At 32.2% G+C, this 27982-nt stretch overlaps 1 protein-coding gene across 2 annotated transcripts in view; it reads left to right on the top strand.

The window, feature by feature from the left end:
• MMRN1 (multimerin 1) overlaps nt 1–25553 on the top strand; it is a 57513-nt gene extending 31960 nt beyond the window's left edge. Inside the window, exons 6-8 of one of the 2 annotated variants that reach the window (XM_079153198.1) lie at nt 3585–5570; nt 22625–22777; nt 24002–25553. In XM_079153198.1, coding sequence (XP_079009324.1) covers nt 3585–5570; nt 22625–22777; nt 24002–24423 — 2561 coding nt within the window. In that variant the 3' untranslated portion in view covers nt 24424–25553. The remainder of the gene's footprint in view (nt 1–3584; nt 5571–22624; nt 22778–24001) is intronic. The other variant, XM_079153197.1, reaches the window with a different exon arrangement.
• Nucleotides 25554–27982: the final 2429 nt, after the last annotated feature.

The raw sequence follows: 27982 nt of genomic DNA, 5'->3' as shown, positions 1-27982 counted from the left end.
TGAAATTAGCAAAATTTGGTTATCACAACCTGAAAGAATTAAGCCTGTAAATGGCTTTTTGTAACATACTAACCTACTTAAAAGAAAAAAAAAAAAAAAATCTGGCACAGGAAATAACTGACAGGAAAAAAATCGTACTCACAGCAACAATAATAAAACTCCCTACTCAATAGTAAGGATTAGTTATGTCCTTAGCATAATCATTAATTATGAGAACCAGAGGGCTTGTAGTTAATGAATATTCTTCTAGGAAACAAAGACTAAACCCACCCCCAAGGTGCCACACTTGTCACAGTTCCCTCTCTTGTTTACTTCATGTCCAAGGTTAAGAACACCGCTTAATCTGCTAGTAACCATAGAAACTGTTGAAAATTAAATGTCTCAACTCCTTACAAGGTATCTGAATGTTAGGAAAAGATCCTATATTCACAACCACAGAAAGGGCATGCAATTCTGTCTGATATTAAATATGTCTAAGTCACCAAATACTATTTTTTAAGAAAGCAGAAGGATTTCAGTCACATGAAACAGAATCAAATAGCGTTCAAAATGATGTACCCATGCAGATATTACTATGAACTACCTTGATATATTTTTGCAAAAAGAGTGTTCCATAAATGTTTTTTGTAACAAATTGTAGACATGTCACTTGAAATAAACCAAAATAAAGTTTTAGGCTAATAATCTGTTTGGTGTTCTTTTCAGAAACTGTTGTGATTTTCCCTTTTCTCCAATGTATTTTTCCATAAAGATTTTAAAGCATTACAGCTAAAGTATCTCAGATTATTCATTTCAAAATTTCTCCTACTTACTTTGACCAAGATTCTAAACTGAATTTTATCTGACAGTTATCTGTTTTTCTTATTCTGACTTTCAGGATCAAGTAGTTTTTGTTTCCCAAGGTCAAACACCTATTGTCATTATCTGCAACTAATTGTATTTTATCTTTATAATCTTGAAAAGCATCTTATGACAAAATTATAAGGTTATAAACTCAAAGAAGGATTAAGCCCCAACCTTATATGTGCTTTATTATACTTTACCAAGTTTTTGGTGTCACAAGAATTAAAATCAATTAGCTAACAGGAGATAATTGTACAAAGGGCAACCAAAGTAATTGTACTATGGAGTAGCATCTTTCAATGGGAGAAGCTGTTTTTAAGACCAAAAACCTGATTTTCCAAATTTTATTTTGTGTAGGATACTGAATGTTTTTAATGAATATTTGTCATATAAATGGTGACTGGTTAAAGGTTAACTGAATTTAGAAAATATGAATATTTTAAAACCTTCTGTTATAAATTCAAAAGCTAGGATTTTTTATGTGTAACATCTCTTAATTATGGCTATTTATATTTTTCTAATGAATTTATCCATTCCTTAGTACTCGGGTATTGTGTGTCATTAACTATTAGTCCATATTTTGCATGCATTTTTTATGTTTCCATTACATACAAATTGAGTTTCATATACTTTTTGACTTCTAAATTTATTTCCATTTCCACTAGGTTTAGAAAATATAAATTTTTTTTCTCCTTTTAGCAACATAGAAGATAGGATTTCCAAGGACATTTTTGTCCATGTAAACAACCATCTACATTACAGCTTTATCTTTATACTAGATTCTTTAACATTGGGAGGATTAAGCAACACCTCATTTTGTTTTTTAATAAATTCTCTTTCACAATACTTTTTATGTAAGTCTGTTGTGCATACTAAATACTTCTTAAAACGTGTTTACAAAATAGATAAATACAGAGCCTACATTCATTTTTTATCCTATAGTCTTTCCTATGTATGCTGCATAATAGCCATAACTTAGATGGCAATCTCACTGATTTTCCTTTTGAAAATTCTTAGTACTATGTTGCTTGTATCTTGTAGTATTGTCTTTAGTGTTTTTAAATTTGAATGGACAGATCTTCTATTTACATTGCTAAATAGCTAGATACTATAAATATATCTCATTACCTGAGAGGATTAGGTAACCTACAAACCTACTTAAAAAAAAAAAAAAATCCTGGTACAGGAAAAAAGCTAACACAAAAATATACATGGCAATAATGATAAAATTCTCTACTCAATAGAAGGGATTAATTATGTCCTTAGCCCAGTCATTTATTTCTTTGTTATTGTTTCTGAATGAAACAGTAGAGTGTTGTTGAATTTTTAAATATTCATTTTCTGTTTACATCATTTGTAATAATCTATATAATACACTTTTCATTTCCTCTTTCCTTCTTTCTTTTCTCTTTATTCAATTTTTTAAATTTCTTTTTAATTTGTTTTAATTAGTCACACATGACAGCAGAATGCACTTTGATACATCATATATAATGGAGTATAGTTTCTCTTTCTTCTTGTTATAAATGATGTAGAATCCCACCCATCATGAAGTTATTTATGTACATGGAGTAATAATGTATGCTTCATTCTACTATCCTTCTTACCCTCATACCCTCTCCGTTACCTAAATTAACTCTATTCTTCCCTAGCTGTGGTCCCACTGTGAATTAGCATCCACATATCAAAGGAAACATTTGGCTTTAGGTTTTTTGGGATTAGCTTATTTTGCTTAGCATGATATTCTTCATCTCCATCCATTTAACAACAAATGCCATAATTTCATTCTTCTTTAAGGTTGAGTAATATTCCATCACACCACAACATACCACATTTTTTAAATCCATTCATCTGTTGAAGGGCACCCAGTTGGTTCCATAGTTTAGCAGTTGTGAATTGCTGCTATAAACATGGATGTGGCTGCATTACTATAATATGCTCTTTTTAAGTCCTTTGGGTATAAACCTAGAAGTAGGAGAGCTGGGTCACACTACTTTTCAATACTATGGTAACCTTTGTTTATAATCAGCCCATGGTTTCTCACAGTGGAGATACTAGTATGTAATCATTAGCAGCAAGTTTAAATGTAAAGTCATATTATGAAGTTAAAATGTAAACTTAAAATGTAAAGTCATATTATGAAAATAAAGCATATCTTAAGATTCTGTTTTGATTTACAATTTTTTTGTGATCCCCAAACCTCTTATTTTATTTATTTTTTGTTACTGTAAACTATTGTTGAGTCCTATGAATATGGGTTCATCTTTTTCTTCAACTCATTAAGGTTCTTCACTGTAGTAGATTCAGAGATTTTATGAATTCAAAACATAAGCTCTGAACCTGATTACTGGAAATCTAATAATGCAGTCACCAGGTATCATTTGCAGAGGCCAAAAGATCAAAGTCATTTATTCTCATTCAGAACTAGAACCAAATTTCTGCACACTAAAGTCTATTACTGAAGTCAAAAGTAGTTTCCCCATGTCTTTTGTCCTTAGAACCTTAGGTTTATGGTTCTAGCATGTTCAACATTACAGCTGATTTCTCCAATCAGACTTATCAGTCAAGGTGATTGCCTTCTATGAACTGTAGTAGTTTTTAAAATGTTATAAGTAAATATAGAAGAGTATTATTTTCACTAGTACATTTTATTAATAGTTTCAAATTTCTATCTTTTAAAGACATCTCATCTCTCATAATTAAAATAATATATTTTTATTATCTATTATTTTTTTCTTTAGGTCTAAAATCCAAAAGTATTAGTGATCTGGTAAAGGACATAGTAAGAGAACAATTTAAAGTCTTTCAAAATGACATGCAAGAGACTGTTGCACAACTCTTCAAGACTGTGTCGAGTTTGTCAGAGGACCTCGAAAACACCAAGCAAGTCATTCAACAAGTGAATGCTTCTGTGGTTTCAATAACAGTTCAGCAAAAGTCTATTTTAATGCAAGAAAATAGGCCCACTTTGACTGATATAGTAGATCTAAAGAATCGCATTGTGACCATCAGACAAGAAATGACTTCTACGTGTGAGAAGCCTATTAAAGAACTAGAAGCAAAGCAGGCTCATTTACAGGGTGCTCTAGAACAGGAACACTCAAGGGGTACTCTGTACTATGAGTCCCTCAATAAAACTCTTTCCAAGATGAAGGAAGTACATGAACAGCTTTTATCAAATGAACAAGTATCAGACCAGAAGAATGCCACGGTTGCCGAATCCATCAGCAATAATGTCACTAAATACGTGTCTGTTCTACACGAAAAGATAAACAAGCAAGGTTTGATGATGCTGCAGATGTTTGATGAGTTGCACATCCAAGAGAGTAAGATTAACAATCTCACCATCAGTCTGGAGGTAGAGAAGGAATCTGTCAGGGTTGAATGTGAAGACATGCTATCTAAGTGCAGAAATGATTTTAAATTTCAACTGAAAGACACAGAAGAGAATTTACATGTGTTAAACCAAACATTGGCTGAGGTTATTTTTCCAATGGACAGTAAGATGGATAAAATGAGTGAGCAACTAAATGATTTGACTTATGACATGGAAATCCTTCAACCCTTGCTTGAGCAGGGAGCATCGCTCAGACAGACAGTGACATTGAAGCAACCAAAGGAAGTGGTAGTTACAAGGAAAAAGGTGGAAAGTCTGATTGGCGCTGTCAACAGTCTAAATTTTCTTATCAAAGAACTTACGAAAAGACACAACTTACTGAGAAATGAAGTACAGAGTCGTGAAGATGCCTTAGAAAGACGCATCCATGAATTTGCCTTCGAAATGGAAGATGGCCTAAATAAGACAATGACTATTATAAATAATGCCATCGATTTTGTTCAAGATAACTATGTGCTAAAAGAGACTTTAAGTACTATTAAGTACAATCCTGAGGTCCACCGCAAATGTAACCAAAATATGGAAACCATTATGACATTTATTTCTCAGTTCCAACATTTAAATGATTCTATTCAAATTTTGGTCAATGACAGTCAGAGATATAATTTTGTTTTGCAAGTTGCCAAGGCCCTTGCAGATATTCCTAAAGATGAGAAACCAGGTCAGTTCAGCTTTCAAAAGATTTATCAAATGTTCAACGATTCCACTTATCAAGTTATGAAATATCAGCAAAACATGAGTCATTTGGAAGAAAACATACTCTCAGTCACTAAGATTTACAAAAACTTTGAAACTCGATTGCAAAGTATTGAATCTAAAGTGAGTCAAACACTCATTCCTTATTATATTTCACTTAAAAAAGGCAGTATGACTGCAAATGAGAGAGACCAAACTCTTCAGCTACAAGTATTAAATTCCAGATTTAAGGCGCTGGAAGCAAAATCCATCCGTCTTTCAACTGATTTCTCTTTGCTTAACAAAACTCTCCACAAATTTTTTACTGCATGTTGTAATGCTTCCACTAGCACATCAGAACAGAATACTGCCATACTTAAGTGGATAAAAGGTTCCCTGCCACAGAGTCAGCTTCCTCAGAAAGGTTTGACAGAATTTGTGGAATCAATAATTGAAATAAAAACTCAAGCTGTCCTATCTAACTTAACTTGGTATATAGATCGATTGTTGTCCGAAGGTCTGGCAAATGTTGTCAAGTCTCAGAGGCAAGTAAAATTGCTGAAGAAACCTAACACACTTAAGAAACCCACAGTAAATGTCACTACCATCCTAATAGGCCGGACTCAAAGAAATACAGACAACATCATATATCCTGGTAAGCTATTACTCAAAAATAACTTTTAACCTCTCTTTTTATTTAAATGACGTTTAGTAGGTCTGTACAGTATAGCAAGACCACAAATATAAAAGGTGTTCACTTGAAATTGAATAGTTAAATATTAGAAGATCACAGATAGATTATTTGAATCTGATTCTATGTAAGTTAACTATTAATACAAAACAAGTACTTCCAGTGTATATAATTGTCTACATGTTTTTAACATTTTTCTGATCAGAGCATTATACAATAATCAAATTTTCTCCCATCAAATATATTTCAGCATAAGAAAGCTATTCCATTGTAATTTTTTCATTTTTTTTTTTATTTTTACAGACTGCATTTTGATTCATTGTACACAAATAGGGTACATCATTTTGTTTCTATGGTTGTGCACGAGGTAGATTCATACCATTTAATGTAATCATACATGTATGTAGGGTAATGATGTCTACCTCATTCGACCATTTTTCCTAGCCCACCGCCCTCTCATTTCCCTCTAAGTAATCTAAACCGCAGTACTTTGATAAATAAGACCAGAAAATCATTTTGGCCTTATGGGACAAAATATCAGATGTGCAATAAGAGTTCAATAAATATCTGTTGAGTGACTGCCTTATGATGTATGTTTAGGAATTAGGGTTGAGTAGATCACAGAAGGCCATGAGGGCCAAGCTAAGTCACTTAGATACAATTTTGCCAAGAGAGGGATAACTATAGAAGTTTGGGGAATGGTCTGTGTAGTAAAATTCAGAAGCATGAAGCTAGCAGTAGTACATAGTGTGATCGCAGAGAATGACATTAAGGTACAAGTCAGAACATTACTGAATGAATTTTGGCCATGTTACTAAGAGTAATATCTAAGGAAGAGGTAGTTGAAACAGGCAACAGATGCAAGAAATGTGGTGAATGTATAATTAACAGAGAAAGAGCGACTAATTAAAATGTTCACCTATCTGAGGTTTCAGTTTCTTGCTTTGAAGTGACAGGATTGCAATTGGTAATTTGCTGAGGTCTTTAGGAGACATGTGTTGTAGACTGTATCATTGAAAAGATAAATAAAAACATCTGTTTACAGCCTCAATGCATGGCACTTGGAGAAGAAAGACCCTAGAATATTTTGAAGTTTTGGATTGGGGTAATGAGAGGATATTGGTACCATTAACAGATATTGTAAGTACAACAGGAGAAGCAGAGATTTGAGAGGAAAGGGATGCAGTGTGGTAATATAAAATACTTAATAGTATGAAAGACGTGTTTCCTAAATGTTTGGCATTTGAATAATACCTAGTAATATTTTCACAATGAGAATTACTGCTTATTCTTACTAAAAGAAATGGCTGTGTTTTTCTCACACAAGTAAGTTGTTTAAATTGTATGACCAATTGGAGGAATTTTGTATTTTATTGCTTTTTAATTACAGAAGAGTGCCCATTATATTAACATAGTCAATTTTCATATTTAATCTCTGAATGTTTTGATAATATTAAAAATGACAGAATAATATAGAGATGAATGATTGTGAATGTTAAAATTAGTATATTTATTTATGACTCCCCCAAAATTAGTGTAAGCAGTAGGATAAATCTTCCTACACAGAACAAACTGTTCAGTGTTATGAGTCCTCAAAGAAATTTAGCATCCCAATACAAGATGTCCTTATAGTAACAATTTTAGGAAAGATAATGAGTTGTTCTTTTCCTAAGTACCTTACCATCTTGGTCTTCATGTTAGTTTGCAATATGAGCTTCTGTGAAGTTCTGTGGTATGTTTGATCATACATCAAGCAAGTTATGTAATTTTTTTCTTAAACCAAAAACTATCTGGATTTATATAGTAAGCATAAAATTTAATTAACCTCAAAAGTAATTGAAGTAAAAAATTCGTAGAATGTAAGAACTTAAAAAACTTCAGTAGAATAAAGAATGTGTGTTAGAACCTAATGAAAATTCAATTGAAATATAAAGTGATTGATTCAATATTGAGTTTTGTGGGCTAACAGGAAATGATTCAGTTTTGATTTGCATTTTTCCAGTAATGCTTTGATTAAGTTGTTTCATGTTCCTTTACTTATTGAGAGCAAAATGTTTACAGAACTATCTGCCAAAACTGACAGTTAATAAAATTTATTTATTCCATCTCAGTGAAAAATATCAATAATGATTCCAGAGAAACAAAGACATATTGGCCTAATTCTATGTGCAAGGTAGAAATGCACCTTATGTGGGACCAGTAGCATAATGTGTGGGACCCCTTTAAGTGACTGTAGAGGTTTGCATGTCCATTAAATTGGCCATGCTTCTAGGGTCCATAAAATTGGAGGTATTTCTTGGATATCTGAGCAAGTTAGATATCTGCAAGGTGATAAAGCCCTGGATGAAAGCTAAGTTCTCTCTCTTTCTCTCTCTCTTTCTCTCTCTCTCTCTCTTTCTCTCTCTTTGGTACTAGGGATTGAAACCAGGTCACTTAACCACTGAGCCTCATCCACATTCCTTTTTTATATTTTGTTTAGAGACAGGGTCTCACTAAATTGCTCAGGGCCTCCCTAAGTTGCTGTGGCTGGCTTTGAGTTCTCAGTCCTCCTACCTCAGCCCCCCATGCTGCTGGAATCATAGGCATGCGCCATAGTCCCCAAGTTAAGTTCTCTTATAAGAAAAAAATGATTATAAAATTGAGTACTTCCTTTAACAGTCCTCTGTGTCAGAGGTAGGGTGTACTGACTAGATAGTTTATAAATTTTAATCTTAATTTTAACATATGATAACTTGCTTTGAAGCCTAACTCTGATACTATAGTAATATGATATTGGATACTATTTAACATTTACTGCATCTGAGGCACTGTACAAATTATACTATATATTTCATTTCCCAATACCTATGAGTTGGTATTATTATTATTATTATTATTATTATTATTATTATTTTGAAGATGAATAGACTCACCTGCAGAGACATTAGCCTAAGTATCCTGCTGAAGGTCATTTATCTTGTATGTGATGCCTAGATTCTGGGCTGTGTTCTCATTATATATATATATATATAATATATTTATATATATATATTTATATATATAATATAATATAATATAATATATATATATTTATTTCCTCTGCTTCCCATGCATCATGTGCTTTTCAGAGTCTTGCCATAGCTGAATATTTCTAATAGCCACAGTGGATATTCTCAGGGAATTTCCTTTCTTGGAAACTGACAACTTCTTTGTGTATTGACTCTGAGGAAGTAAGGGTACTATATCCAGTATGTTTTTTATATTATATGATCATGGTTATATTATGGTTAATGTATGAGGTGTCCTCCAAAAGCTCCAAAATGTGCAAGACAGTGCAAGGCTTTTTGGAGATAAAATGATTAGATTTAGAGAGGCGTAACTTTTAATCAGTGGGTTAACCCAGTGGTATGGATTAACTGTAGGCAGGTAGGATGTGGCTGGAGGAGGTATGTTACTAAAGGTGTGCCTTTGGAGTATATATTTTGTTCCTGGTAAGTGGAGCTCTCTCTGCTTCCTGTTGCCACATCCTGAGATGCTTTCCTCCACTGTGCCCCTCCACCATAATGTTCTGCCTCACCTGGGACCCAGAGCTTTGGAGTCAGCTGGTCACGGATCTAACCTCTGAAACTGTGAGCTCCAAAATAAATTTTTCCTCTTCTACATTGTTCTTAACAGGTCTTTGGGTCAAAACAACAAAAAAGCTGACTACATCAGGATCGTCCCTTACCAGCTGCAGGAGAATGGCAATAAAGTTCAGGGTGCTTATTGCTAGCACTTCCCTTTTAAGCCATGCTTACATTCAGTTGTGCTGTTTCTGATTTCTAGTAGGCCAGTGCTGATAAGCTGTTCTGATTCAATTGCTAAATATTTGTTTTGTTTCTAAACAATATTCCAATAGACATGAAGAGGTCTCTTATTTCATTTGTGAAGATTTGTTTGTACAGCAATTGGCAGACTGATCCCTGCAGAGAGAGGCTGGCTGCTTGCCCTTCTAAGGACGGCTAAATCCTGCCTCCGCACCATGCAGCTGTCCACTGCTGGGTATGGTCACTCCTGGTTGTGGGCCATTCACTTTTTATTAACCGTCTCCCTGATGCTTAACAGTTTAGCTGTCCTTGATATTTGTCTTGTTTCTAAACAGTATTCTAATAGACATCAGGAAGTTTTTTTTTTTTTATTTCTCCTATTCATAATTTTCCTAGTATGCCTAAGAAAGATTGCTTTCTATAAAATATGTAGTAGTGTACAACTTTAAAAAAAATCATTGTTGTGAATATAAGCTATTTTAAAAGGGAGAAAAATGAACCTAGTAAATATGCCACTAACTGTGTTCTTAATACTCTAAAACCATTTCTAACGCTTGTGACTCTTCGTAGGAGCAGTTTTTATGACTAATGAGCACTGAATTTGGAATCAGGAAATCAGGGTTAACTTCTATTGTATTTATTTGAAACAAGTCATGAAGTTTTCTCAGCCTTATTTCCTCACACATAAAATAAGAATAGCATACCCACTTTACAAGTGTATTTTGCAGATCAAGAAAATATTCTGCATATAGGATATTATTTAGCTGTGATCACATGATATATTTTCTTAGCTATATTTAATGTTTGCATTTTCTCAATATTTTGCTTGATATTTCATCAGTAATTATTTCTATGTATCAATGTAATTTACAGACTCATGGTATTCCATCATTCTCTATCTTTATTTTTATATTTTAGTGTATTTTAAACTCAGCATATACTTATAATTTAGCTTATAATTGTTATATAATGATAAATCAAAAAGAATAAGATGCAAAATATAAAAACTTAACAGTACAAAGACATGTGCATTGGTAAATACTGAAAAAAAAAATACCTCCAAAATATTTTAAGAGTGGTCTTCTCCAAGGGGTTTTCTCTTTATAGAACTTATCTACACTAAAAAAAAAAAAAAATTTCCAATATACCTCAAGATACCTAACAAGTTGACTTGAGTACAAAGTGGTTAACTCTAAACCACTTAAATTTTGAAGACCATCTACTTGAATTTAGAATTTATGGTCTATTAGAAGGCCCTCCCAAACATGCCCATGTAGGTTATTCTCCAGAAGCCCTCATAGGACTTGGCACATAGCTGTGCACACAGGTAAGGTTTATTATGGTAAAATGATACACAGTAGGTACCAATTGAAGAAAAAGATTTGGGCAGAACTGAGAAATTCATGCACAACTTCTTGATATGCTCTCCTTTCCATGAAAGGGAACATTTCTGTGAGCTCTTTTATCCATTCAGGAAAAAAAAAAAATGTAGCAATGTGTGCAATATTTCTCAGGTATTCAGCTCCCAAGGGTTTTGCTGAGCCTTGTCATTTAGGCACCCTTGGCTAAGCATATTCCAAAACTCCACGTTCTCCAAAGGAAGCAGATGTTCAGCATAAAGCATATTGCTTATACAGAGAGTCTGGGCAAGGTGAATGATACTTATAGGTTAGGGAGTGAAGTCAAGTTCTCATATGCCAGCTAAGGGCAAAATCTTGCAAGTGGGTCTTTCAAAGAAAACAGTCTCAGGCTTGCTATATTAACCCTTTTCTGCACATGATCTTAAAGATATTGTTTGTGTCAGAATTGATCAGCAGACCAGACTACTGGGGATGGCCTCCCCATTTTGTGCCAACAAATCATCAGTGTTGAAGAAAATATTAAATAAACTGCTTGTCGTCCATGGCTCCCTGGGAGAAGAAAATACCTCCCCAGCTTTCCATGTGATTCCCCTTCATATGAAAGGATGATCACAGGTGAAGAGAGAAGTCTGACACAATTGACAACCCTTTCCTGTACCTTTGCCTACAAAAAATGTGGCCAGCATATCTAAGATGAACAGTCAGAATTCTATGCATGTGATGGACATTTTCCAAGCCAGAATTTCTAATATTTAGTTTAACATTAAATGCACTTTGGATTAGACAGAGGAGAGTGAAGGGACAGGGGTAGAATGATAACAGAATGAATGGGACCTTATTACCCTATGTGCATAGATGATTAAATAACCTGTGAAACTCTACATCATGAACAACCAGATGAATGAGAAGTTATATTCCATTTATGTACGATGTGTCAAAATGCATTCTACTATCATTTACAACTAATTAGAACAAACAACAAAAAAGGGAAAAAAAATGTAGCAGAATACCATTACATAGTTGCTGCCTATTGCTTGGGTTTTTCCTAAGCAAAAGTCACTGGAGATTTTTTTCTAAATTAAACTTAAAGGACATCAACAATTTGAAACTAAAATTGATTATAAAATGGTCAGTAAGTTGAATATAGATGTGAAATTGAATAGATGTTTTTCTACCAGTCGTTAATTTCATTATTCATTTTAAATTATGCACAATGGTATTATTTCATGTTATATTGATTATCATACCCTTCTTGTGGTTAATCAACAATCCTGCAATAATTCTTTTATAATCTTAAGCAAGTGATAAAATTGTAGTTCGTTTGGAGATTTAGAGTTAAGCGACCTAAGCACAAAGACCATGTTTGGAAACTCTGGGAGTGGTGAGATAAACCAAGGGAAAATGCACTTAACCTTGGGATTGGACTGAAACAGGATTAGGGCAACAACAACCTTTGAAGAGTAGTTGGAGATAGACAGAAGTCTGGGGAGAAACTGGGGAGAAACAAAGAGATAAGAGAATAATCATAATTTATATGGTATTAACATCCAATTTTGTTTTCCAGACTTTTCACAGTAGATTAGAAGTTATAGAAAATATTCAATATCCCAAATAATTATCTTAATAATACTGATACCTCAAAACTACCCTTCAAATATGAAAACTACCTCTCAAACATAAAATTCAGAAAACTTATTATCAACTAATAAATTTTGTATATTTATTATAAACCAAGAAATTTTCTAGAAAAATGTCAAAGTGCAGATTTAACTGAAGAAAACTTTCGTAAAACATCTTCCTAGATTGAAGGTAGAATAAAAATACAGTTAATTTTTTAAATTGTGCCATATTAGTGCATAGTATTGTGCTAAAACTTGTTTAAGTTGTTTTTGTCCTAGGATCAAAATAATTTATCTTAAAGTTCTCTTATCAAGTGTTATTAATATTTGACAATTATAATAATTATAATCATCCAATTCAATTTAACAATTAATTAAGTGCCAGATGGAATCAGGTACTGTTCCTCATGCCTTGGATATACCACAATATTTTTTTTAAAACTCCTGACCACTTTCGAGTTCACATTCTAACAAGGATAGAGAGAGAAAACAAATCCATAATAAATAAGTAGAGAAATAGTGTGTTAGAAGTTGACAAATGCTATGCATGAAAGAAAATGCAGAAAAACATAAGAAGAATCAGAATGTTATGAGATGTGTGTTTGGGTGTGGTGGGAGCTGGTTATAGCATTATTAAATTAGATGAGAAGATTGGCTTCATTTTTTAGAAAAATAGTGAACTCTGCGAGGACATCATGCATGTGCAGTATTAAGATTTATTATGAATTCTTCAGATAAACACATTAGAAAATCATGACAGTGCCAACATGGATAAATAAGTACTTCAACCAGATAAGGAATAAAATGGAAGCTGGGAATTTTAGTTAAATATAAAAACTACCTATATAGAAAATAACAACTAAAAGAAAATACAAACTCATAGAACAATAACAGCAAAGTTGAACTAAAGCTTTGGTGACTGGTAAGTTGATCATCCTGTCAATAGAAATAGGAACATTAAAAAGAAGGAGCAAATATATACAGAAAGAGAAGTTTAATCTGAGAGACATTAGATATTTAATATCTCTGCAGAAATGTCCAAAAGTCAATTTGGAATTTAGGTCTTGAATAAAAAAAGGATGAGTAGATGAAAGTTGAAAATTATTTGCACAGAGGTGATACTTAAGGATACAGAAATAAATTAGATATCTAGAAAAAAAAAGACAACTGGAGATAGAAACAAGATTTGAAGATACATGAAGAGAAAAAGAGGGAGAAGGGAGAAAAGGGGGAGTGGGAAATAGATAAATGGATGAGAGGAGAGTGATCAAATACAGGAAAGTCCATGTGCCACAGAATTCAAAGTCTTTTTAAAAAATCAAAAAGGAAAGGCATAAGAACATAGAGGAAGAACTTTTGTATGAAAAACCAACCAACCAACCAACAATAAACAGGAGAGGTAAATTTTGAAGACATCCAGAAAGTGATGAGTAGTTTAGACTGGAACATACAGTGACATACGGGTCATCTCAAGTAGTACTGATATACATGATTAGAAAGCCGGCATGGCTTGATTGCTCACCTGCAAAATTGCAGTTATAGTTCAACTATTAGAAAGCTACTTTTTAAAAATTTTTGAAAAATTTTATTGGCTCCTTGAATAATATATATCCATTATGGAAAGTATGAAATAGCTATAGAATACAAAGAAGAGGTTGGTGTTTAATAAACTCTCACAGATAGTTTTATTTTTTATGACACATTTATACAAAGTAATTTAAATTTGTCCTAGATATTTACTATTTGATTGGTTTTCTTATCCAGAATATTTTTCTTCATGTGTTCTGATGTTACATGCAAGACATATTGTGCTTCATAAATGTTAATTTCTTTAAGTTTCAAAATTTGCTTAGAAGGAGGTATTAATATTATTTCCGCTTTACAAACAAGGATGTTGCATACAGAGAGTATTAGTGATGGTCTAAGTTGCAGAACTGGTTAGTTTGGGATCTGGGATTCAAACCTAAGAAATCAAATCCTCAATATTTGTCTTGTCTATCTCTCCATTCCACGAAAATATGTACTCAAACTTATTTAGCCTATATTAAACTTTTGCCTTTTAGGTCACTTTTGAATTTTTCTCTTTCTGATGTAATGTTGCATTAATAGAAAATCTTTTGCACATATCTCCAATTTTACTTCCTTAGAATAAAATACAAGAAGCAAAATTACTGGGGCAGAGCTCATGTACATGTATAAAGAATTTGATAAATATTGCCAAATTTCTCTTCAGAGATTTTCAGTTTACTCCTTTTCTAAGAACTGACCAATGGTCCTGAGTGTTATACTTTGTGTACACACCTAAATACTATTAAGTTTCTAAAAGTCTTGTTTGAAAAATTTAAAAATTTTCCAATACAAGATTTGAGTAGGCAATGATGTCTACATTGTGGAGAATAAGGGAAGTATATTTCACAGTGATATAGAGACAAGTTGTTTTAGAAACAGGCAAAGTGGCCTTCAGATGACTACAATAATCCAAATATGAGATGAGAATATCAACTAAAAAAGTTAATAGGGTTGAAATGGTCACTAAAGAGCATGAAAATGAGCTTGGGGACATTACATTTGGTAAAAATAATTTAATGCTACAACCAAAGTGCCTGGACTATCCTCCAATGATTTTGAAATCCTGGATAGGAAATTGAAGGAATTGAGACAGACAATGTTTATTTGTTTGTGTTATAATTTAGACAGGTTATTTTACTGATATTGATACTTATGCGATCCCCACCACCATCAACCTAGAGAACAGTTCCATCACCCACCAAAATTTCCCCAGGCAACTTTGTAGGCAGATCCTATACCACTCCCAGGCTCTGGCAACTGTTTTCTGTCCACACAATTTTACCCTTTCTAGAATATCTAATAAATGAAACCACAGTGTCTGTAGACTTGTGAGTCTAACTTTTTCCACTTAGTCTGGCAGGTTTGAAATTCACCCATGGTGCTGCATGTATTCCTTGTAAATTGTACAACAGTTTCTCTGCTTTCCAGTTGAAGGATATTTTGGATGATTATAGTAATATAGCTTGGCTATAAGATAAATCTAGTTTTAACTTTATAAGGAATGACAAACCACTTAGTACTTCTATCAATAATATATGAGAATTCAACTTGCTATATATTATTGCCAGAACTTGAAATTGTCAATATCTTTTATTTTACCATTTTAATAGGTGTGCAGTTGATCTCTTTGTGACTATATTTTTATTTTATTAATAACTAATGATGTAAAACATGTATTCATGCATTTTCCAGATAGTGTCTTTAATTCTTTTGATTGAGGGTTTATGACTGTGAAGAAAAAAGAGAAAACGGTCGATAATGTCAAAGCATTTAATTTTCTAGTTCATGGCTTAAGATCACAGAACTGTAGTTACAAAGGTTAAATCTTCTTTGGGACAGAGTTAATATATTTGGTAAAGATTGCTGTTAGGTTTAAAATGTGCTTTTAAAGTGGCATATGAATGGTTGAGGAAAAAAAATCCCAGGAAACAATGTTAAGAACAACAGATATCAAATAAAAAAATTAAAAGTAAAAGCTGATTATGTGAAAGAAAAGCAGTATATACGATTGGAAATAATATTTCCCTTCATTGATCAAAGAACAAAATATGAGTATCTAGAGCAATAAACTTGTATATTTAATATAAACCTAAATATTGACATTTCTAGCAGTTGTTGAAAAGGAGAATATGAATTATTTGTAGAGTAATGGAAAGCTAAATCTTATTTGATAGAAACAATTTTGATAAATATGGAGGCGAGATAACACTGAAAGCTAAGAAAGTATTCACAAATATTAGAGTTGAAATATGAGGTTATATTACCTGGAGCAAATTTGTGGAGTGGATTGTCTGATGCTTTCCTCCAGAGACAAAATGACAGGTCCCCTTACTTACCTCTTGGTAACTTCATTCAGAGTTATATGTCCTTTGCTATGTTACTGTTTAAATGAAAAAAATAAAAAATAAGATCTTTGCACTAAAGTATGAATAAGAATAAAAGAATAAAACTTTAAGCAAAGTAAAATAATAAATTAAATAAGAATATATTGTCTAGCATATATGCATATTACAAAAATTATATATATCGAATTATATATAAAATAAATAAAAATGAGGATAAAGTAGAAGACCAGCACAGAGTGTTCTTTAATTTGTTCATGAAATACCTATTAAGTCCTGACCAAGCCCTGAGAAAGTCTGAGTGGATAGAGTGTCAATTCAACACAGTCCTTCTTCTCATGGAGCTCAGACATAAAGCAGGTACTTACAATAAAAAATGTGACAAATGTTAGCCAAGGCAGAGTGCTTTGAGAATGGAAAGGGCTCTCCAATCTGTTCAAATTTAACATGAACATTTATGAATTTCAAAGTAGGATTAAGAGAAAAGTATAACTAGAGTACATATTAGGGTCCAGAAAGCAAAGGCCAGAACAAATAAAGATTGATGAAATAGTCCAAGACAATGGAAAAGGAATTCTAGACATCCTCACAGCAGGGAAATGCATATTGAAAGATTCGTTTTGCTAGGTGCCCAAGATAATAGAATGCTGAGTTGGTAGAACTATTCAACTTTTCTTCATCAAAGAAATTAAATGGACTGGTTAGGGTTTAAAAGTTTATTGAAACCCAAGGAAGGAAGGAAGTTGTGCAGAGTTTTCTTGAGATAATTCCGTGTCTCTAAAAAATATCAATGATACAGCCTCAAACTCCGATTTTGAGAAGCTGTAAGGAAGGGATAAGTTGGGTGAGAATGTGGTCATCTATGTATCTTTTGGTAATTTGTTTATTCATCTTTTAAAAGTCTTTAAAATTTTCTATATGTCATGCATTGTGATAATCAGTAGCGACTCAGTTCAAGAAATAGATCTAAACCCTGACTTCACAAAAGCTCACACTATAGTTGGATAAAGAACACATGAGTAAAAACAGTTGAGTATCACAATAAGTGCAATGAGAGAACTTACTCAGAGCATCATGTAATAATTGAGAGAATTAAAGTAATTAACTCTACCAGCAGGGATGAGGGAAGGTGTCAGAAGTGATGCTTTATTGGAAAGCAATTTTTGTTATTAACTCAAGAACGAATAGCTTTTTAAATATTAATCTGAACAGGTATCAATAAAGACATCTAACCACTTTTACCTATTTTAACAATAAAGTAGAAAATGAGTGAGAAGATGCATAAAATCTATATAATCTCTAACTAGTTGTTAACAAATTGCAGACAACTTCAATTGGCAAATCACTGCCAACCAAGTTTATTTGTCTGTTATAAGGTGATATACTTGACAGTGATCCATGAAACATTTTTATCAATGATTTGAATGAACATATGCAACCTAAAATTGGAGATGATACAAAGGCTGGGAGGAATGGTTAAAACATTTCATTCAAAATAAAACAATGAGTGATTTCTGTGCACAGAGATGGCAACTCAAGTATAAGATTACATTTAATTATATCAGTAATAATTGTGATTGTGTGTTTAAATGAATGATGTAAACATGGAACTTTGGAACCCTTCGGTAACATCAGAGTATAGACCTATTATGACAAAGTATGATACAGATGCAAAAATCATGAGCACCTAATGCATAGTTTGCATTGACAGAGGTGTAAAGTCATTTCAGCAAAGTAACCAGCAATTATTGCCAAAGCCTGCACTGCTTCAGTTTTGTTGGCATAATAAGTCCAGTACAAAACGCCATGGGCATTACATGACCAAAATGCAGATTATTTTGTCTGGAACTTATAGACCAGAGATAACATAAAATAGCAAGAAAGGCAAAGAAAGCGACTTAAAACAGTAGTAGAAGCAGGTGCAAACAGGTGAATTAGGCATACTGGACAGATGATCAGTGGGTACCTTGAAAGTTGTGCTAGAAGGCAAACTGTGTGCTCTCAAGCAGTTTGGGATAGGAGAAAATGTAGGCCCTCAGACTGAAGTGGACCCTCTTCCAGATGAATCACTACAAAAAGCTCAGAATAAAAGGTAAATTAACAGTCTCTGAAATGCTAAAAGAACAAGAGCAAGGTAAGACATCATTCCAGGAGGTAATGTAACACATGGAAGATAAAAATAGAATACTCATCCTGGAAGTGAAACAGAAGTCAAAAGCATTTGTCCTGAGTTTGATAACCTTTTTGGCAAAATGAAGCAGCTATTTTTGTAATTGATTTTGCATAGTCCCCCAAACATCTCTCTTCCTGAAGATAAATGTTAGGAGACACGTCCTTAGAGTGAAGAAGAATTCCAGCTTCTCCAAAAAGAAATTGAAGAGTTACAGGAAAGGTATAAGACTGAATTCTGTGTTAAGCAGACCCTTCTTGCAGAATTAGAACAAAAAATTATTCAAGTAAAATTGGAACAGACTTCGACTTTGTTTGATGAACTTGAAAATGGTGTGGCTCTCTACCAAGAGATCATGGGACTAGTGATTTTAGAGAGTTTGGTGTCCATGGTCCAGAACTCTAGGAAACTCCAGAACATTAGAGACAATGTGGAAAAGCAAAGGACTGAAAATATCTTAATTGCTCAGTTGTAAAAACAAAGAACCAGTAAAAAAGTCGGTTTTCTTTGTTCACCCTTTCTTGTGTTCCTCATCTTTTTTGGTCCACTCTTCTCAAGTAGCTGTACTACCTTGAACTAGTCTTTGAAGCATGTGTTCATTAGAGTCCTTTAATAAGGAAGGAGGGGATTCTTGATTCAATAATGGCTCATTTGGGGACATGATTGAAGAAGTAAAACTACAGCCAAAAATATTTATAAATTTGTACCTTGGTTATCAATCCTTTGTACTCCTGAAACTTTTGGCTTATTCTTTCGATGATACCAGGTGAGAAAAGGGTTAAACCAGTGGCTTCTTTATTAACCAACCATTATATTATGGAATATCCAACATAGATTGCTGCTTATGCCCAATAAATTTCCTTTGTGTGAAGATGTTTATAACTTCAAAGAAGAAAAAAAATCTTTGATCTTTGGTAAGAAGAAATTTGTTTTCATTTCTAAAATAAATCTTTTTCATAAGTAAGGCTCTGGTGATGTTAAGCAGTTTAGTACCTTGGGGTCCTGCAGAAGATAACCTTGGACAAAAAAAGAATCAGATCCCACTGAAATAGAAAATGAAGCTTGGGGCATACCCAATAATGAAATTTGTATTTGACTCAGGTTTTATACCAATATTTTTTCATAATAAAGTTAGTTTTAGAATCTGCCTTGTAACTAAATTTAATTAGCTTATTTATTCACACTGAGGGTACTAAGCATCAAATGTTTAGTACCCTCATATCACCCAAAGGAAGGAGAGAAATGTTAATGATTAATTTTAATGTGTTATTGCTCTTCACTTCTTTCTAAAGAAAAGAATTTAGAGTTTTTTCTTTATAGAAGAAGTTACTTAGAGTATTAATATTTGCAACTAAATATTCATAGATTTAGAAAATGTGTGCTTATTATCAAGAAGACTTATTTCTTATCCTATACATTTAATATATATGTTCTTAAAAAAAAAAAAAAAAAAAAAAGCATTTGTCCTGACGAATCAGAGTAGAGCCAATAGCCATGCAAAGCAATACAATTGTTTCTAGTTTCTTGAATTCTCCCCAGAACAGATTTGATCTCTGATTCATGGGCAGGTTGTGTCTACAGGGGAGAGTGACTTTTTCTCATCTGGAAAAATGAGAATTATAGAGTCAATCAAATTGCATAACTACTTCAGTGTTCCTCTAATACCATTGCACAATTGATCCCTTCCCAGTGAAACACATAACTGAGCACTTTTCTGTGAATCAATCTTGGTATGAGATTCAGAGAACGTAACAATAAATGGAGCAGCTTTTGCTATGAAGAATTCACATTTCTACAGGTTATAGAGAATCACTGATTTTTTGAAAATCAGCAAGTAATGGACCAAGTTCTAGAATGATAGCTAAGAGCAAATCAGAGTGTTTCATGACCTAGTCACATGGGGAAGAAATGACATTCAAAAAATGCAGGCCCATTTGAAACATTCATTAAAATGTATTATATACCATAGATTTGTACAAATCATAATATATTGCCTATAATTTTTTTTTTTTTTTACATTTTTACCATGGACTGGGACTACAACCCAGTGTCCCATGGATGCTAAGCAAGCACTCTATTTCCTAAATACATCCCCAGACATTTATAATTTATTCTGAGACAGCAACTCACTAAGTTGCCCAGGCTGGGTTCAAGTTTGTGATCTTCCTGCCTCAACCTTCCTAGTAGTTGGGATTACAAGTATACACTGTCACGCCCAGTTTATGCGTTTTTTTTTTTTTTTTTTTTTGGGGGGGAGTGGGGTACTGGGGATTGAACCTGGTGCTTTACATAGAGCTACATCCCCAGCCTTCTTATCTTTTATTTTGAGACAGGGTGTCACTAAGTTGCTTAGGGCCTCACTAAATTGCTGATACTGGCCTCAAACTTGGGATCTTCCTGCCTCAGCCTCCTGAGTCACTGGGATTAAAGGTGTGCAAAACTACGGCCAGCTACACTTTTCTTGATGAGGGAAGTAGTTTATAGACTATTGCAGAGAATACATCAAGATAATTCAAAATAGTTTCTAGTTACATGAGTATTTTTTTTTGCAAAAAATGTTTAATATAGGAATATAGTTTGAACACATTTTATAAGAATATCTTATATGCACATATGAAATTAAATGTATACAAAATGTTTATAGATCTCACTTCATGTAAAAAAAAAATTTGAGAAAATAACCCCAAATTTAAAAACCAGCAAGAATCACATAATTTGAAATGAGTGAATTGTAAACTTATTTACATTGTTGCCACAAGGTGGTGCCATAGTGCAACTATGGCAAATAGGGTAATGATTCTTCCAGCATTCTCCCTGCAATTACTTAATTATATATCATGTATTTTTCTTAAAACCATATTTGTAATTTGAAACTTTATAGGTAAATTAAATTATTCTATGTACAATACACAAACTAATTTGCTGAGGTTGGTAAACCAAACGTGTTGGGGATCTACCTCATTCTTTAACTGCTATATAATATTTCTTAGTGGGCATATATTACAATTTGTTTAATGAGTGCTGAATTACTGCTTATTTAGGTGTCTTTATATTTTTCACTAATGCAAATGATTCCATGAAGACTATGTTTGAAAAATTATCTTTATATACATAGACAAGTATTTCTGAAGTATACATATTCTGCCAAGAGAAATATCTGACTCAAAGTCAATATGGTCACATTGTTCTATTAAAAGGTCAAATCATTTAAGCACAAACCAATATTGTTTAAAAAGGTTTATTTTCTCCTATTACCTACCTGCATATTTTTTCTTTTAAAATATTACCATCTAACTTAAAATATTATTTTGATAAAATTTGCTATTACTTGATTAGTAGCAAATCGAATTTATTTTAAAACTTTTGATGATATTTTGCAGTTTTTGTTCAGTGATTTATCTACTCAGACTATTTGCCCATTTTTCATTTTAATTTTTAGGGGACTGTGTTCTTTTTCATTTGGATTCATCAGAGCTTGTCATATGTTATAGATATCAGTCATTAGATTATGTCTGTTAAAAATATGCTAATTTGTCCCTTATCATTGAACTGTTATTTTGGCAACTTTCATTAAAAATTAGTTTTTATTCTTTGGTAATAAAATGTGAGAATTTTCTCTTACAGCATCTGGTTTTTGTTGTTTTGTTTTGAAAGAGTTTTCTAGAATTTTAAAGCCCTATAAAGATATTCTCCTTTATTTGATTGTAATTCAATCAAAAGGTTTTTGTTTTCACAAAAGTATAGTATTTATACACAAGTAGAATTTGCATTTTTATCGATATCCAATTATCTTAATATTAGGTATTGAGTAGATATTTTTCTTCTTCGGTGATTTGAATGATTATCTTTATCATATATCAGTTTCAAATATAAATAATTCTGTCTACATAATTATATTCTCTGTTACAGTTGACCAAAAACTTTAACACTTTCACACAAATAAATTCAGCAGATAACAGAATTATTCCTATTTCACAAAAAGGAGGAGAGAGATCAGAGTTAAGGGATTTGCATGGAGTCTCATTACTACCTTGGCAGGAGACCTGGGTCTAGATAGGAACCTGGTTTTTAATTTGCATATTCAGCGTTTTGCCTTTTCTTTTGCGAACTATAATTTGAGATGAACAAGAAAATAGGTCACTTTATCCTCTCTTATCATGATTCTTTTTCAGTCACAGAGGAGAATTCAGGCTGTAGCAGATTTCCGTGCCAGAATGGGGGCACATGTATAAGTGGGAGAACGAGCTTTACCTGTGCCTGCCGGTACCCTTTCACTGGTGACAACTGCACTATCAAGCTCGTGCAAGAAAATTCTTTAGCTCCAGGTAAGACTCTGCATCCTTAGATTTGCTCAATGTCATATACAGAAACATATTCTGAAAATATTTGCAAATGGATATTTAAGTCTGCCTATTCTGGATCCACATGAGGATTACTTTTCTTTCTTTCTTTTTTTTAACTTCAGAAATTTATTGAACAATGTACCTGATTTACAAGTAGAAATGTCTTTATGTCAGGAAAATTTATATTTGCAGGCACTTGTTGACTTTTTTATATTGGTATTCTAGAGGCATTGTATTGAAAGTCTTACCCTCATCACTTTTTTTCTCAGGTGTATTAAGAGAAAATGCAGATGTACATATCTGACAGGTATAAACTCTTCTCAAGCAAGTTGTTAAAGAAACACCTTTGAATCGTGTCAGATATAGCCATTTAAATGAAACTTTAAACATGTGCTTGGCAGTATGTTTTCCATTAGGGTTGAGCTAACTGCCACTTTGATTACACGGAGTTTATCAGAACATGCTCAAATGCATGGAATAAAACAACATGCCTTTTTTTCTTCATGTCATTTTATAAGTATTGGTTGCTTTACATTTACTTTAATAATACACTTCTGATTTTATACAAGAAAATATGTGCAGCATTTAAACTATATTATCTTTAATGACAGCCAAGAAAAAAAATTCAAATAGGGCTTTATTTAAATATGCTGCATACTAAAGAGTAAATTTTTTAGTCTATTTTTAAGTCAGCCTTTGTAAGTACATTTGGCATTAATTACACAGAAAATTTCTTTTGTCTATTTCCCTATGGTGAATATGACTTCATTTAGTTTCTGTTTTAGCCTCTAGAAACAGTTTGACAAGGTGCTGGAAAAATTGTTTCTACATCATGTCAGCTTCAATTCTTGCAAGGGGCTTTAAAACATTCTGGCATACCACAATAATCATAGAGTGCTTTGAATTCCTTTATCTCTGGGGAGATCAAAGAAATATGCAAATTAATCTTTGAGGCATTTCTATGAGCAAGATACCAAATGCTATTTTCATCTATCCTAATCTAAATGGAGAAACTGAGGCTGTAAAAAACCAAGTGATTTAGGGTAAATCAGTCAAGAGGCAGACGTTTAGGCTCATAACCATCATTAAATTTTCTTCTTCTACTCCTTTTTGTAACTAAGATGAAATGATGACGATATGGGGAAAAAAAAAAAAAACAAAATACAAACATGAAAATTAACTCTTGCCATTTTTTTCCTTTAACAGATTTTTCCAAAGGATCTTATAGATATGCACCAATGGTGGCCTTCTTTGCATCTCATACATATGGAATGACTACACCTGGCCCTATCCTATTTAATGATCTGCATGTCAATTATGGAGCTTCATATAACCCAAGAACTGGAAGATTCAGAATTCCATATCTTGGAGTGTATGTTTTCAAATATACCATTGAGTCATTTAGTGCTCATATCTCTGGATTTTTAGTGGTCGATGGAGTAGATAAGCTTGCATTTGAGTCTGAAAATATTAACAGTGAAATACACTGTGATAGAGTTGTGACTGGGGATGCCTTATTAGAATTAAATTTGGGGCAGGAAGTGTGGTTGCGACTTGTAAAAGGAACAATTCCAGCCAGGTTTCCCCCAGTTACCACATTTAGTGGTTACTTGTTATATCGTACATAAACTAGTAAGAAAGACAGATTATCAACTTCACTGAGAAACAGCAAGTGATTTCATTATCTTTGCATGAACATCTATCTGATCTATCAGGGATTATCTACACTAAATGAAAACCAACTTTCTTTCTGAACTGAGTAAAGCTATCTGTTTGTTTATTTCACCAAATTATCTCAGTATCATTTGTATAGTCTGTATACGGAGGAGTTCTTGCTCCTGAAGAAACTTAGTGGCACAGAGAAGAGCATTTGTTAGCACGACTAGTCCTATCTCATGTACTTCATTTTAAGTCATTTCAATGTATTGTACAATGATAATCATACAATATTGGTAGTCATGGGTACACTTAATTTTTGTTACATTCTATGAATATAAATATATAACAAACATTTCCTGGTTTAACAAATTCAAATAAATTACTAGAAGGCCAAAAAGTGCTTTTTGTAATTTTTACTTTTTATTGTTTACTATTGCAGTGACTTATTTAATATACTAAAATGTTCATTCATACTCAATTTAGATTAGTTAGAAGTATTAAATATGTTTAACTATTGTTCCCTTTCTGTAATTAATGGATAAAATAATAATTGATACATATGGGATATTTTCACCTATTTCTAAGGATACATAATTCAATTATGTATCTGCCTCCATCATATAACATCAATAATGAGAAAAAAATATAATTTGTTTATAATAAGTATTTCTATTGCAATGCATGCTAATCTGCATCTATTCTTATAAAGGGTAATACCCATAGAATACTATGGATTATGGGATGCTCACTATTCCCTGGTTGTCTTCTAAACAATTTATATATCTTGTCTCATTGATTTCTCACAATAACTCATATAAGATGATATTATCATTATTTTAATGCTATAAAAAATTAAGATAGAGTGAGGTTAAGAAATGGACCAATCCCACAGCCTACCTACTGAAGCAGCACTTGAACTGAGCCCTTACTTTCCCCATTGCCTCTGACATTTGTCCCAAAATTTACTTAATAACCCCTTATCAATGAACATTTAGGTTATCTACAATTGTTATTACAACAAGTTGTTCTAGAAAAACCTTGTGAACACCTAGTTAAAACATTCTTAAAAATATGTGCCTTTCATATTTATTAAATGATTTCTGAAGAATACATTTTCTTGAGTAATAATAAAAATAATAATGAAAAACAAATGTCATGGCAAGCATTTTTCATGAATTAATTTATTTGTGCTCACTATAGCCCTGTGAATTATGCATCATTGTGAAATATTTTGCTTGTTATTATCCTCTTTATGGCCATGAGAAATAGAGGCACATAAAAGCAAATAATTTTTTTCAGTATTACAGGAAATGATGGAGAATTTCAAGAACAAAGGATTAACAATTTATTATTTTGATAGATAACTACCAAGTTACCCTAAAAATATTTCTCCCAATCTGTGGTCTCACAAATATAAAAAAAAGTATTCTTTATGCCCCACACATCCAAAACTCACAACTTTTCAATATTTGCAGTCTTTATATAAAAACAGTTGTCTCCATATAACAGAAACTAGAATCTTTTTAAAATTTTGCTAAAACTGGAATGAATATCTCAATACAAAGACTTGTATGCAAATATTCATAGTAACTATTTGCTATAGCCAAAAACTTGGAATTGCCTACACGTCCAACAACAAATAGTGAAACAAGCTTTCATATATCCATGCAATAGAGCACTATCAAATAATAAAAAAATGAACACACTGCAACATCAATGAATTTTAACCTAATTATGCAGAAGCTTGTAAACTGCAGTCTAACAAATCTTAGCCTATCCTTCAAGTAGAATATTGTCCATCAGAATGTCCCATGTTGAGACAGAATAGCTGCCCCAGCCTCATTCAGTGTTAGACTCGGGCTTTCAGGGAAGAGTGTGAGCTAGTAGCTGAAAACTGAAGGCTGGGTGAGTATTTCTACCCTGTTATATGTCAGTATGCCATTTTTCAAAAACATTTGAAAAGTTACAGTACCTTCTTCAATTGCTGCCTAAAAATTTACCATTTAATGTTTTTCATTTTGTTTCTTCAGATATCATAGGTTAAATACATTTTTTAAATTTCTAAACATATTTTCCAGTATATATTTCAGTGGCTTCAATATACTGCTTACCTTTAACAGTATCAAAACAGAAGGAAGTAAATCATTTGATGATATTCATCAATGCCATGCCCAATTTAATTTATTGATTTTATAATAAGATAATTAACATTTAGCATTAAATGGTTCTTTGATGTTTGAGATTTTAATGATTAACATTATTCTTTATTTTTGTGTTTCTGTCAAATAGATAATTAGTTATCAAATGCCTCCAATAGCCAAGAGGCATTCTAGCAGCTTTGAAGTTGCTGTGAACTTGTTTGGTATATTTAAATACCTAACCAATATCATGTAAGACAATTGAATAATGCATTTCTAATTGTTCAGGTCAAATTTATTCATGGAGAAGCAATACAGTAGTAGAATTTTTCTGAATTTCGTCTATGGAGGCAACCCTCTTATCTTCAACATTGCTTTGTAGATTTAATTTCAGAGGCTTTTTCACCAGACCTTCCTGCCCAGAGTTCCCAAAGTATATCAAGACCATAACTATTGATGACAATCTCTTATCCATTCATCAATTATTAAAAATAATAAATCATACATACCATATGATATAAAAATAAATATCAAGTAAGTCAGTGTAAACAAATGCTGAAATTGAAATACATTATTCAGTCATAATGAAATACATTATTCAGTCATAATACTGCTTACTGCAGCCAACATCATGGGATGTTCTGCAAGAATGGGAAATTTATCTCTAAAACCATCCATCTCTTTTTTCTTGACCAAACTTTTTTACTTTTTTTGCTTCCATCCAAGAGTTGAGACTTCATATTTGAAAATAATTGTGCATAAATTTTTTTTCTTATACTATTTCACAGAAAAAACTCTCATTTTGGAAGAATGCACTAATATTATTTAGGCATTAAAAATGATTCAATAAATCATGCTGACTTTTTGTTTAGTTGCCTGTTTATTTCACTTAGGATTTTTTTAGTTATTTTTATCTGTCTCAAATGAATCTTTAATTTACCTATGATCAGGTAAATTATATATAAACTTGTAAAATATATATATACTATTTAAATATGATATATGTAAATATGAATAACTGATATGTAAATTGTAAGTTAAGTTATAGTTACAAATGTATCATTTATAAATATATAATTTATATAGAAATACATCATTTACAATTACAGTTAAATGTATAAATCATTATGTGTTGTCATTTACATAAATACATTTTATATATGTAAATGTAGATATATCATCAATTATCATTTAAAAACTATAAACATGCCAGTGCTTATGATAAATATAAAATTAATCATTTTATATAAAATATGGTTTTATATATGAAGCATATTTATGTTTACACATATATTATATATACATATAACTAGCCATTTATATTTTATGTCATTTGTTTATATCATATATGCATTCAGTTGAATGATATATAAAACATATTTACATATAT

The sequence above is a fragment of the Sciurus vulgaris genome (genome assembly GCF_902686455.1).
Source record: "Sciurus vulgaris genome assembly, chromosome: 9".
NCBI classification, from domain to species: Eukaryota; Metazoa; Chordata; class Mammalia; order Rodentia; family Sciuridae; genus Sciurus; species Sciurus vulgaris.
The sequence above is the reverse complement of the archived record's forward strand: the minus strand, read 5'-3'. Positions and strand labels throughout refer to the sequence as shown.